Source organism: Pleurodeles waltl, chromosome 2_2, assembly GCF_031143425.1.
Source record: "Pleurodeles waltl isolate 20211129_DDA chromosome 2_2, aPleWal1.hap1.20221129, whole genome shotgun sequence".
NCBI lineage: Eukaryota > Metazoa > Chordata > Amphibia > Caudata > Salamandridae > Pleurodeles > Pleurodeles waltl.
Window position 1 is genome coordinate 579,723,395 of NC_090439.1, and position 14,067 is coordinate 579,737,461.

At 51.0% G+C, this 14,067-nt stretch overlaps 1 protein-coding gene across 1 annotated transcript in view; it reads right to left on the reverse strand.

The window, feature by feature from the left end:
• The window catches only part of LOC138282479 (ras-related protein Rab-10-like), a 104,507-nt gene extending 103,446 nt beyond the window's left edge, over positions 1–1,061 (reverse strand). Inside the window, exon 1 of the mRNA XM_069220093.1 lies at positions 502–1,061. Within this exon, the coding sequence (XP_069076194.1) occupies positions 502–691 (190 nt within the window). The 5' untranslated portion in view covers positions 692–1,061. The remainder of the gene's footprint in view (positions 1–501) is intronic.
• Between the last annotated feature and the right edge of the window lie 13,006 nt (positions 1,062–14,067).

Sequence of the window (14,067 nt, forward strand, 5' to 3'; positions counted from 1 at the left end):
ATACAATACTTTACTCATGTTTATGCCCCATACACGGTATCACAAATAAACCGTTACCACTGAGGCATCGTTATCATGTACTTTTGCTGGGTTCTTCTCAGACAGCACAGTTGACGACCATGTGGGCTAGCCTGGTGACGGCCCTTGACACAGTCGGTGAAGCCTGAAACTGCCAAGGCGCACACCGAGGTGTGTCTTTCGTTACAACTGCGGGCCAAGTGTAAAAAAATGTCAACTGCGACTCGCAGCACCCAAACTACTCGGAGGGATAATTACATAAGGCTGCCAGGTATTTCTGCGCATCTATTCACTGGAGTGGAAATGAGATCGCAAGGGAGGAGTAAAACGGAGAAAGGAAAGGGTATGCATACAGTGAGAGAATGATGAGTGAGAAAGGGAGAGAAGAGAGCAACCTAGGGCTAGAGAGGACAGGTAGGACATTGAGGCAACAGGTGCTGGTAGTTAGCCAGGGAGGACGAGGTGACAGGAGCTTGTACTCACCTATGGTGGAGATGAGAGACGGTAGTGATTTCTCGGTGTACCTGCTGAGGATGCAGGTCTTGCCCACGCACGTGTCCCCAGCCATCACCACTTTGGCCAGCAGGAAGCGCTTCCGAGAGCCGTCGGTGGGGCCGCCCGCGGGGGCCCGACGCAGGGGCGACACCTGCGGCCAGGAGGGCCGCTTCTGCATGGCGCTAGGAGCTCCCCTAGGTCGCCGAGCCTCTCATGCCGCCGCCCGGGACTTCGTGTTCAGTCCTGCACAGTGGGTGCCTGGGCTTTCGTAGGAGGCGGATCCCGCCCCGGGCCGCCGCTGAAGTGAAACTCCGAAGGAGGAAGCGCCCAGTGAAGTAGCTCTGCGGCACGTTCGGCGCCTGAGTACGGGAAGCCGAGGGGACCCGCGATCTGAGTAGCAGCTGCGCGTGTATTTTACAAGTGGAAAGCACTGGCTCCTAATTCGTAACGACTGCTTGGGCTAGTAAAGTTTTTACACATCTTAAGTATTAGCTATTGCAACACCCTCGAGTAACTAAACCCGTTTCTGTGGAGACTCGCCCGCCCTGGGAACCAACAAACCCGCCTCCTACTGACGCAGCAGGGCTCTGCTAGGGATGGGTCCTGTGCCAGCCGCATGGCCCTTCCTTTATAGTGTCACACACACACACAACTATCCTTCGAGGTACTACCCTTTTGGGAAGTTCATTACACTATAGTTTATCAAATTTGGACTGAAGCCCCTCCTCTTTCGGGACATACATGCGTGAAACTCTTGTTGGTGTAAAAGGTCATTTTATTAGAACAGGATTTACACACAACAATACTTCAAAACATTTAACTGTATATCTTTTAAAGCAGACTAACTTTTCCAACTCCCTTGCCTTCATTTTCTCCTCAAATGTCTCCCTTTAATTTTCCAGCCGTATATGCTCCCCTATTCCGCCCATGCCTTTCTTGCCTGTAGCCTACCCCTCCCCGCTCTGATGCTTCACCTCCTTGTTTTCCCCCTGGAAGGGTGGACAAGCCCGCACCAGGCTCTCCACCCTCCCCCATCTCCTGCTACCTCTCTCAACTCACCTGTCCTAAATGACTGTTAACCCCCCCTTCCTGTCCTAACTAACCTGCCTAACTTAACATGCATAAACGAAATAAACCCACCTCATCTTCGTCCCTACAACAACTTGGTAACACCTGTGTCATCTCTACTAACATTTCAAATGTAATGGGCTCTCTTGCTGGTTTCTCTCCACTCGTTCTAACCCTGCCCCATTCCTTCAGCATTTTACCCAATAAATCACTGTGAGCTGGGTCATATCCAAAAAACAGTTTCCCATAAAAAGACACTCCAGCCAGTTTCCCCCAATTGTCGCCGGAGATAAACCCTCCCTGATCAGAAACAGCACAAAACGTCTGGTTCGTGCCCCCAGTACCGGCAGGCTTTGCTCCCAAAAATTGCCCCCAAACTGTTCAAAAGATTGAAACTCCAACCATGCCAGTCTGTAATTACGCCGCGTGGATACTGCTAATGACATCTCCACCAGCCCCGTGATCGTCATGCCCCCCATTCCCAGATGTCTGCCGGGACCACAGTCTTGTTCTGATCTGCTCCAGGGGCCAATTCGCGAAAACGCCGCCACTGTGAACGAGATAGGGAGTCTGCAATCTCGTTGTAAATCCCCGGTATATGTGCAGCTTTAAATATGACATTCAAAGATAAACATAAAAGCATGAACTGCCGCAACAAGCGCAAAACTCTGATGTCCCTTGCTCTCTGTCTGTTCACCAGCTCTACCACCGCCATGTTGTCTATTTGAAAAATCACTGTCCTGTTGGCTAGTTCCTGTCCCCACACTGCTAGTGCCACTAAAAGGGGAAAAAACTCCAAGAATGCGATGCTTCTCCCTTGCTGCCTCCAGGATGCAGGCCACGTCTCCGCACACCACCTCCCATCCCAGTATAGACCAAAACCCGACACTCCTGCCGCTTCCGAGAAAATTTGTACCTGCCATATTGTGTCTGACTCACCAAAAGACATCGGTACTCCATTGAACCTTCTCAGAAAAATCTCCCATATCCTAATGTCTTCTCGTAATGCCAATGACACTCGTATCCTGTGGTGCGGAAGTACGGCACCTGACATGGAAAGGCCCAAACGCCTACAAAAAGTCCTACCTCCCCTAATTACCCTGCATGCAAAATTGAGATAACCTAGCAGCTTTTGAGCTGTCCGCAAATCCATCTTGCCCAGAGTGCGCACCACTGCTAAGAAATCTAGTATCTCCCCCACTTTTGTCGCTGGCAACCTAGCGACCAACTTTCTCGCATCTAGTTCAATGCCCAAAAAGGTTAGAATCGGCGTGGGGCCTTCCGTTTTTTCCGCGGCCAAGGGCACTCCCGCCTGTTGTGCCAGCTTCTGAAACGTGTCCAGGGCCCGCCCACAATCCCCAGATGCCGCTGTTCCTACGAATAAGAAATCGTCCAAATAATGCGTCACCCACTTATGCCCGCTTGTCTTCACAAAGACCCACTGCAAAAAGGTGCTGAACGTCTCAAAAAGGGCGCATGATATCGAGCAACCCATGGGCAACACTCTGTCCACATAGATGTTGCCATCCAGCTGCATGCCCAAGAGGTCAAAATCTGCTGGATGAATAGGGAGCAATCTAAAAGCTGATTGAATATCACATTTTGCCATTTCCGCCATCGTACCGCACTTTAGGACTAGCTTTATCGCATCATCGACTGACGCGTAAATCACCTTAGAGTCCTCTTGGGCAATAAAATCATTGACTGACGTACCTTCGGGCCATGACAAATGGTGAATCAAATGAAATTCTCCCTGCGCCTTCTTGGGTACCACTCCTAATGGTGATATCATTAAACCGTCACTTGGCCACTTGGAAAATGGGCCTGCTATTCTGCCCAACCCTACCTCTTTTGCTATTTTGTCGCGCACAATCTGCGGATGCTCTTTGGCTGACTGCAAATTGTCAGCCCATCTCCTTTGACGAGGGCCTTGGTAACCTAATCTAAAACCTTCTCTAAAGCCCCATTCCAATAGTCGCGCCTTATCCATATCTGGGTATATATGTAACCATGGCCGCAGAAATTCCAGTCTAACTGGTGTAGGCGCCTTTTGGCGCAGGAGCGCCATGTGCCCCTCTCCCTCTAGAAGCCCTCCACTGTTCTGCTGGGCTGGACAATGAGAAACATTGGGTGACTGGATGACGACCCCCGCACTTGGAGCAGTCATGCTTGAACCTACATTGTGCTCTGGAACAAAATCCCTTGTTAAAGTTCCAACAAGCCCCCAAGGTTGCTCCCGCTGTTTTTGTGGTATTGCCCGCCCCTCCATGGGCGGGGCGCGCCTGAAAGGGCTTGTAAGTCACCGGCAGTCCACTCGCCGTGTGAGTGAACGCCGCTGTCTGTGCCGATGCTATCCATTGCATCCACAGTTCGGAGTCCACGTCACCCCATGGTTTATCCGGATTAACACTTACCCGGGCCCTAAACTCCTCGTCGTAACTGAGCCACGCGAAACCCCCAAAATGCATTTGGGCCTTTCTAATTATATCCATGTATTTAAACAGGGCGATAGCCCTGTCTGGGTATTTCTCGCAGTATATACTTGCGAATATCAAAAAGGCCGACGTCCAGTTATCCATTGTTATAGGTACCCGGGGCCTGCGTGCTAGTTCCCATTCTTCCTCTTTGGACCCTTCCTTCGCCTGTATGTCCCTATGTAATAGTTTAAAAACATCTACATATTCATGTTTCCATATCTTGCTCTTTGTCTTCTCTGCCACGTGTGAACCCAGTGGCATGGCTAAACCCATGTACGGCAGCCTCTTCTTGTGACTTCCCCCCTCCTTATCTTCTACAGTTTTTTCCCCCGTATCCGCCTTTCCCTTTGTGGCAGTGTCTATCGTGGCGGTGCCCTTTTTCTCTTTGTTCTCGCCCGTCTTCTGCGCGGTGCTTTTGTCTGTTACCTCCAAAACTGACCCGTCGCCTACCCCGATGGACCTACTCGTGTTAGCCTCCCTTATTGTCCCACCCCCGTCGCCCCATACTGACCACCATTTCTTACCTCCAGCATTGTCCCCCAGACTCCTTGGCACTCCTTTGAGGCTCCTGCCACGCTGCATGACTTGCCTACTCCCAGAGGGGCCTTCCAAAGGAGCTGTAACCTGAAAAACAGAGCACGAAGAAGAGGTTGCGCCGCTCTTGCGCCCTCGCCCGCCACCCTTTTTCACAGCGCTCACCTCCCGTTCACGTATTTTGCCATCCTCCCATTCATCCCCTTCCTCCTCGTAATCCAATTCCAACTCATCTTCTCCTTCCCACTGGCCCTTGTGTTGGCCCACATCTCTCGCATTGGTTGATGTACTCTCGTTTGCCTCCCTCCCCGCAGGACGCGTGTCCTCGGGGCGGTGTCCGTGATCCCTCGGTGTGGAGAAGGCCGCCGTAGACCCCTCCAGTGCTTCGTGCCAATGCATTTGGGCCGTCTTGCGCCCAGTCGGCGTGTACCGCCTCTTGCCAACCTCTGTCGTTGGCATTGCTGCCTTGTTGCCCCTGTGACCGTCTGCGTCACCGGGTTTCCCCGCACCAACTAACCCTTCGGCCGCTCGAGCCTCTTGTCTCTGTTCTCCCCTTACCTGTGTCACCCATACCCAGGTTCCGCTCCCTGTCCCTGGCTGCTGCATACCTGCTTGCCCTCTGGCTTCTCTGATCTTAGGAGTTGTCTCGCTGTGGGCGTTCGCCTCTTCCCTGTCTTTGCACAGCTGTGCCCACCTGGCCTCCGTCTCTAGTACAACCCTACGCTGTTCCCGAATTCTGGCCTCTAGGTCCCAGGTCTCCGCCTGTTCCCAATTCCCTTGTGTGTGCGAACTCTGGCCCACTACGGTCCTTGGTTCTTGTGGTGTCTTGATTTCCCCCCCGGCCTGGCGGGGCGCCATCTTGGCCCTCCCCAGCCCCCCCCTGTTTTTACCGGCGTACTTGCCTCTTTTCTTTACTGGCGCCCCAGACCAACCTGGGTTGGGGGCCTCCCATCTGTGGTATGACAAATCTAGGGGAGCGAAATCCCCGCTGGGCCCCGGTATAGGCTGCTCTGCCTCCCTGCCTTGCCCTTCGGCCCCGTCCCCCCCGCCACCTGCCCGCCCAAGCCTGCGGGGTCAAAACCTGCCTGCGCTCTGTCTGTTCCCTTGTCCTGGGTGGCTTGCGTCTCTTCTCCAAACATCAGCGGGCTCTGTGCCCCGTGAAGTGTTTGCGCCCTTGTGCCCTGTCCGGGGGGCATATGCCCCTCTTCTTTTTCCCCGTCGGAGTCCTGTGACTCACAGGCCGCCACTGCGGCCGCGACCCTCCCGGATGCCGCCCTGGTGGGGCGTGCCATCCCGACCCAAGCCTGATCTAGGACCCCTGGCCTGAGTAGATCTGCCCTGCCTGCTTCACCCAGGACGCGTAGTGCGGCCCTCACTGCCTCTGCGTCGTGGCCTGTGGCCATATTGCCAGCCGTTAACTATCAGCTGCCGTTCCAATGTGATCCTGCTATTATTTCCCTAAACCCCCTGTATAGATATATATCTATTATTATGTATTTAACCTTATGCGTTTTTTTTTTTGTTCCTATGGGCCTGGCCTGCTGAATAAAACTGTGCTCAGATGGATCCCCCAGGTGGCCCACCTAGTTGGGGGGCGGGGGTGTCTAAAGCTGCGGTTGGAAAAAAGCCCAAAAAACGTTTTTTTTTTTTTTATAGCCAAGGGACCCTCCCGGCCCGATGTGTTTTTAGTGGCCTTCTATGGGGGCCCTCCGCGGGGGTGTGGTGGCGCCGCTGTGCAGCTAGGCCTGCAGTAGCCAGCTTTTTTATTCGGCCTCCGCGCGTTGCCTGCCGTCCAGGGGGCCGCCTCGTGTCGTCACGCGCGCTCTCCACGCGTTGAAAAACAAAATTGCCCGAGGGGCCGGCTCCCTTTGATGCGGCGCGCTGTAACTGAATGCCCAAGGGGGGTGGCCTCCCCCGTTTCCGACTCGCGGTCGGCAGATATGCCCATGGGGCCACCCTCCCTTTCCTCCGGTGCCCTTCCCCTCCTATGCTGTCCGCGTCCCGGGGCCCTGTCTACTGCAACCCCCACTCTGCCCAACTGGCCAGCTACCTGAAATAGAACCTCCTTACCTCCTTCACTACAAATAACGACCCTCCCTCACCTAAGTCGGCGCGAAAAAGGGCCGACCCCACCCTCCACCCCCCCTTATAAACCTGTCCTAATCCCCGCCCCAACTTACCTCTTAACCAATCGGGCACCTTGTGCGCCACTTCCCCCCGTCCCGAATCCACCCGCGGAGAGACTAAACTGCGTCTCTCTCTCCGTGGGTCCCTTCATTCTGATGAGCAGGAAGCCACCGGCGATACCTAGAGTGTAGGGCAAAGGCTCCGCAGCCCCTGCTGAGCAGAAACCCCACACTTGGAGGGGCACCTATTCAGCCCAAGGCCTGTGAATTTCTGTGAGATAGTGGCGTCTTGAGGCCCCACAACGTATTCTGCATTAGATCCCGTCACTTTGCATTTCGCCACTGGTGCATTATGAGGCACCAGGGCTTAAAGTGGGGCAGGTACCACCCTCCCATCTCAAATCCCGTAGTAGTTAAAAACTGACTTTGAAATGGGGCCCTACTTGGCCTTGTATTGATCCGTAAATTTACAGGTTAAAATGACTGATTTTTTTTTTTTTTTTAAAGCTGTAAAAATCTTTAAGGTAAATCAAGTCAGTGATGTTGTTCCTGTTTACATATATATTTATACTTACTCTTGCCATATCTAAGAGTATTTGCATTTTCCAGGATGCTGTGTTTCTGTAGTTTTGTTTATGCAACATATTCTTCTTCTATACTTCCTACTATAAATAGAGGTGGCAGTTTGAGTTTGGGTTGTAGGTGGTATTCTATAATGGGCCATGCTTGAGAGCTCTGGATTTCAAGCCAAATGCAGTACAAGTTTGTCACAGTGCCAGTTAGTGGGTCATAAAGGGGTTCACAGTGCTCAAGGCCTCTCTACAGAGCAATGGTCAGGTGCGTAAACTGTAATTGTTATTCTATATGAATGTGCATGAAGGCGGCACACAACTATCAAAATATTGACGGAGTGAAATAAAAAGAGCATGCAGTGCTTGGCAGGTGAGTGGGTACGTTGTGTATTTAGGGGGTGGTGATGTGAAGGAAATGCATGTAAGCCAGTGGTCTCCAAACTTTCTACTGCCGTGCACCCCAGTTGCAAAAATAAAAATCATTGGGGCCCCCTTCAGGATTTTTCACAATTATTTTATAAAGATGGCAATGTTAAATATGTCTAGACCTATTTAAACATTGCAGTTCGGTACTGTTACATTTAAAAAACAAGCATTTTCAATGCAACGGGTCTCGCATTTGTTCAAGTTAGAGCTATTAGCGTTGTAAAGCAAATAAAAACGCAGCACAATCGTGCTATGTAAAATGCAGCGCGATCGCACTGCGTGTAAAATAAACAGATAAAGTAGTCCGGACTCCAGGCTGAAAACATCGAGCCTTGTATGTTTTTGGTACTTTACTGGTGCTGTGTAGGTGGGCTAAACACCGGAAAAGGCATGACCTATGCATGCCTTTCACAAATGAAAGCAAGCGAATTTTAAAAGGCAAGCCCACAAACCAATGAAAGTGACTGACGTGGCATGGGCGTGGTTTCAAGCCCAAAGAGAGATTACAGAATGGACGGAGCACTTTGTGGTCACCCATAAAAATGCAATACATACTTCTGCTTAAAACAAAGGCCTGTGATCTGTGTAATGTTTCTTTTGGCCAGAGTCTGGTGCCCCCCCCAGGATACTTGAGGCCCCCCAAGGGGGGCCCGCCCCCTGTTTGAAGACCTCTAATGTAAGCACATTCAGGAGAGAGGGAAAATAGTGGGCTGTACAGGAAAGAGTTATGGTGTGATATGCTGATGGAGGGTTTCTGGTGGATCACAGACTCATTATGTTTACCCATTTATCTAACACTGGTAACAAACATTGGCAAAGTAAATAAGCCTGGCGTATTATAGACGCATGCCCTTTACTGTGTGTTATATCTGTTTGCAATAATACAAAGCACACAGAGATGCACCAAAATACTGGACGGGCGGCACCCTATGTGGAGCACAGGATTTGGGTTTACATGTTTTATGCCAGACCCTTAATTACATAGCTCGCATATCTTGGAAATGGTTCCTAACTTGAGACTTCGTGCCTGCACACTTTTTTCTTCCCACTTAAAGTCCTGCGAGACACAATGCTGTGCAAAGTAAAAGCTGTTTATTGGTCATGCATTGAATGTAACTGAAAGGAGTTAGAAAAAATCTAATTAGACTTTGCATAAGGTTGTTAACACAGGCATAAAGTTTTAACAAAATGTAGTAATACTGATGCCCAATCAGCGCCCAGACATTCCCACCAAACTTATTACAAATACAGGGTTCTTCCCTTGCTGTCTGACCTTTCCAGGCCAGTCACAAACGGCCAGCTATAATTAATACAATACTACAACGTTATCTTTCCCACTGTACATTTTTTGAATTGCTGTAATCATGAAAGCGGAAACTGGTCCTTTCCCTTTTGTTACTGGCATACATCTAGCGCCTTTATTGTATCATGAACTTTATTCATCCGTTTAAAATGGTAACTAAAAGATAGCAGTATGACAATGTAATAATGAGAACATCTAGGTACTTTCACACACCCAGTGTTTACCTCCCACTTTTTTCTTTTTTTTTTATATCAAATTCAGATTTCAAATGACGTGCTCCTGTTATTCTGCCAGCAAAATTCCTGAGAGAAATTATTTCCAGTCTGTGCTTAGCGATGCGTCATTCCTTAGGTTGCACAAGAGGAATCCAACATGTTTGGGTGGTTCACTCATCTTTCTTGCCAAAACGTACACGTGAACAGTCTCTTTCTTCATGGTAACAGCACAGATCGAGTCAGAGAAGAATGTTCTGCCGACTGCGCCTTCAAAGTAAGCTTCTTTAAAGGGGCTACTTTCTATTAAGACATCTCTTATTTGACGATTTGAAGCAACGAATGTTGTACTAAAATGCCTTCTCGTGCAGGGTTTTGAGACTGACCGGCAATGGAGCACAGGCCCCTGAAGTGGCCAGGAGTCCCTTCTAGGCTGGGCACCCAGGATAACATCATGGGTCAGCGGGTACGGCTGTTGGTGTCAGTGTAGGTTGAGAACTGCAGACAACTCCGAATCCTCAGCAGCTCCGTAGAATCTCCCGCCAGAAAAAACTAAAAGAGACACAAACTAGAGTTCATAAGAACATACTTCGCACACTCATGTCAAGTATGGGGTTATTAAGTGAGTAAAACCCTATGAAGAGCGACCAAGGAATGATTATTTTCAGTGGTATGCCAACTGCATTTTAAAACATATGTTTTTTAGTTGGTTGGCACAACCATTAATTCCTCTGTAGAGGAACAGTGACCTCAGATAGGATAAATATTAATGGCCACCAGTCAGAATAATCCCCATTAGGCAAGGCTAGCAAAAGTGACACATTAAACTGGTCTGGCACCGCTTCCGTCACTGATATTCCCACTGCGGCATAGCCCACGTTCCATTCCCCTAATCTATTAATAGACACACATACATCCCACAGGCACATTCTCACCTTCCATCCACCTATTTCGCACAGATACCTTTAAACCTGTCATGAACTCTGTCCTACTCCCCATTTAGGTGTCTTACCAGGCTTTAGCCACAAAGCCTGATAGGCAACACTGCAGCTTTCACGTAGCTGCTTCATGGACACATTCCCATCCTGAATCCACAACCAGGCTTGTTCGATGTACATTCCTGGCCCCCATCCACAATTCCAGAGGCACATCCTTAGCCTCTACCCAGATTACCACTTCTTAAGTGCATTGGGAGGAAAGGAGAAATAAAACATATGGAAAGGGACAAGAAAAGAAAGGTAAAAGCAGGAGAGGTGAGGTGTGAGAAAGTGCCTCTTTTTACATGGTTAGCTCACCACGTTTTGCTGGAACATGATGTGGTTTTGAACTGTAAGTGCCCTGGGCCCCTGCTAAACAGGGTCCCAGTTCCAGACCTCTCTCCTCAAAACTGTAGTGTGATTGGCACATCAGTCACCCTTGTAACTCCCTAGTAAATGGTACCCCTGGTACCTCGGGTATGGGTACTGAAGAGGGCCCCAGAGCTGCAGCACTGTTAGAAATGGGGTTTTTGGTTGGCAGTCAGGTTGCCCTCTGTCCAAGCAAGAACCCTCACTCTAGTCAGGGTAAGTCACACACAATCCAAATTATCCTGTGCCCACCCTCTGGTAGCTTGGCACGAGCAGTCAGGCTTAAATTAGAAGGCAATGTGTAAAGTATTTGTGCAATAAATCATACAATAACATCATATGGCACCACAAAAATACACCACACAGTGTGGAAAAATATATAGTATTTATCTGGATAATTGTAGGTCAAAACGAATGAAGATGCAATGTGAAATTGTAGAGATATCACTGAAAAGTGATATTAAGGGGGTGATTCTGACTTCGGCGGGCGGCGGAGGCCACCCGCCGAAGTTCCCCCGTCAAAATACCGCTCCGCGGTCCAAAGACCGCTGACGGTATTTTGAGGTTTGCCCTGGGCTGGCGGGCGGCCGCCAAAAGGCCGCCCGCCAGCCCAGGGCAAACCAACCTTCCCACGAGGACGCCGGCTCCGAATGGAGCCGGTGTAGTGGGAAGGTGCGACGGGTGCAGTGGCAGACACTGAAATACTTTGCGGGGCCCTCTTACGGGGGCCCCTGCCGTGCCCATGCCATTGGCATGGGCACGGCAGGGGCCCCCAGGGGCCCCGCGGCACCCCGTACCGCCATCCTGTTCCTGGCGGGCGAACCGCCAGGAACAGGATGGCGGTAGGGGGTGTCAGAATCCCCAAGGCGGCGCAGCATGCTGCGCCGCCTTGGAGGATTCTGACGGGCAGCGGAAAACCGGCGGGAGACCGCCGGTTTTCCTGCACTGACCGCGGCCAAAGCGCCGCGGTCAGAATGCCCTGCGGGGCACCGCCGGTCTGTCGGCGGTGCTCCCGCCGACCCTGGCCCCGGCGGTCTGAGAACGCCGGGGTCAGAATGACCCCCTAAGTGTCTTAAGTCTTAAAAAAAAAAAAAGTCTCTTTCAAGCACAAAGTACCTGGTTTACAGTGGAAAATCTCCACAAAGGGCCGCAGAAAGAGAGATACGTGGAAAAATGGTGTGTGTGTCGATTTCTCCCCTGCACACACGGACTTGCAATGGCAGGCCTGAGACAAGGGGAAGTGGCTACTTAAGTGGGTGGCACAACCAGTGCTGCAGGCCGACTAGTAGCATTTCATCTACAGGCCCTAGGCACATACAGTGCACATTACTAGGGACTTATAGGTAAATTAAATAGTCCAATTGGGTATGATCCAATGTTACCATGTTTAAAGGGAGAGAGCATATGCACTTTAGCACTGGTTAGCAGTGGTAAAGTGTGCAGAGTCTAGAAACCAGCAAAAATGAGGTCAGAAAAAGAGAAGGAGGAAGTAAAAAGTCTGGGGATAACCCTGCAGAAGGACCATTTCCAACATATCCCCCTTCCAGCCTAAAGCCAGGGTAGACTAATCAACACTCTGATGGTTCCCTGATAGAACATGGACAATGGCCCACTACTGCAGGGGCACTTGCCAGTTCTACGCCTTTCTGAACCCAGTGAGGCTTCTTTGTCTATACTCTCTGGGGCCACTGATCTGGCCCATGGGGAACCCTTCTCATCACCTGAGGATCCCATCTGTAAAGCTCCTAACTTTAATTTGCTTACAGATGCATCCCAGTATGCAGACAGTACCACCATGGCCAACAAAGTGATGTGGCCCATTCCATTCCTTGGGTCTGACTTCTGTCCCCAACCCAGGGAAAACTCTGCCCACAAGGACAGAAACCAACAGATGCCACTGACAGCTGTCAGTGTCATGAGCCAGGCCCCAGGCCAGCCACTGCTAAGTGGAGACCCTGAGGAGGGCCGTTGGATGAGCTTCTCGTCCAGCTGGGGGGCTGGTAGGGAGCTCCCAATGGGCTCCTGAAGCATCCTAGAATGGGGGGCAGTAGCCCCAGGGGTCTTGCATCCCTTCTCCATTCTCACCAGTTCAGGGGTGGATCCCTGATACCGGGCACTCAGCCCAGGGTCTGTATCCTGAGGCTGAACAGAGGACAAGGGTGAGTCCTTCCTCACCGTGCCTCCACATCTGGGCTCACATACCCTCCTCTGGGGAGTGGTACTGCCAGACATCGAAAATGTCAGGGCACCCTTAGGGGTCAACCCTCTCAGCTCTCTTGACACTAGGGGAACCTCATTCCCCAGAATGCAGTCAATGGGCAGCTGGGGATTAACTATGACCCGCCGCTGGGTCACCTCCCCACCCCATTCTAGGGACACCTGGGCCATGGGGCGGAAGAAATCTTCCCCAATGGCTGGAGTCACTCTACACACCTGTCCGGTGTACTGCTCTGGTGACACTATGGTAAGACTAGCCCCTGTGTCTCTCAGAGCGGTGACTGGGACCCCATTCACTCCCACCTGGTGGAAGTGACGACTCCCACCCTCAGGGATCACCAGTTTACCCTCTGAGTCCACCTCCCAACTAAAGGAGACGAAGGCATGGTCTACGACCTGCCCCTGGGGACTACTTTCCCGTAAGGCCACATGGGCCACCCCTGTAGAGGTCCCAATACTGGGTGAGTTCTTTGGACAGACAGAGTCCCCCTTCCTGTGTCCTATCTGGGAACACTATAAGCAGCGGGGTTGGGAATGGGATGCTTTGGGCCACTGCCCACCAGAACCACCACCTTGTTTTTCAGATGGGGCATGGGAACCCTTTCCTCCCCCCGCACTCTGGGAATTGTCTGGGTCTTCTCTAACCTCCCCCTCACTCTGTCGGGGGGAACCGGAACCACCCTTTTCGGGGTCACTCCCAGATACCTTTTTGGACACCCTGGTACTAGTCCAGAGGTCCGCCTCCTCAGCAAGCTTCCTGGGATCAGTCAGCTTACTATCTACCAAGTGCTGGCGCAACTCTGTAAAAGAAATACTGAGTATATGCTCTCTCAAAATCAAGTCATATACCCCTTTGTAATCATCTACTTTGCTGCCCCGCACCCATCCATTCAGTGCCTTACTGGAAAAGTCAAAGAAATCTACCCATGTTTGTGTGGATTGTTTGATCCTGTCCCTGAACCTCTGACGGTATCCCTCAGGGGTCAGCCCAAACTTGGCAAGTAAAATGGCTTTCTGAAGTGGGGTATGTGTTGTGATCCTTTATGTCCAATGTGAGAAGTGTGTCCCTCTCCAAAGGTGGCACATAACCCCACATAGCTGTACCCCATTGCCCTTCAGGAACCTCATGAGCCCTTAGTACAACTTCATAAGCAGCTAACCATTTATCTATGTCATCTCTCACCATAAAACTGGGCACCACATTTTTGGGTATACGAACCTTCTTTTCTCCAGCAGGTCCTGTCAGTACGCTGCCACCATTACTGCTGGATTC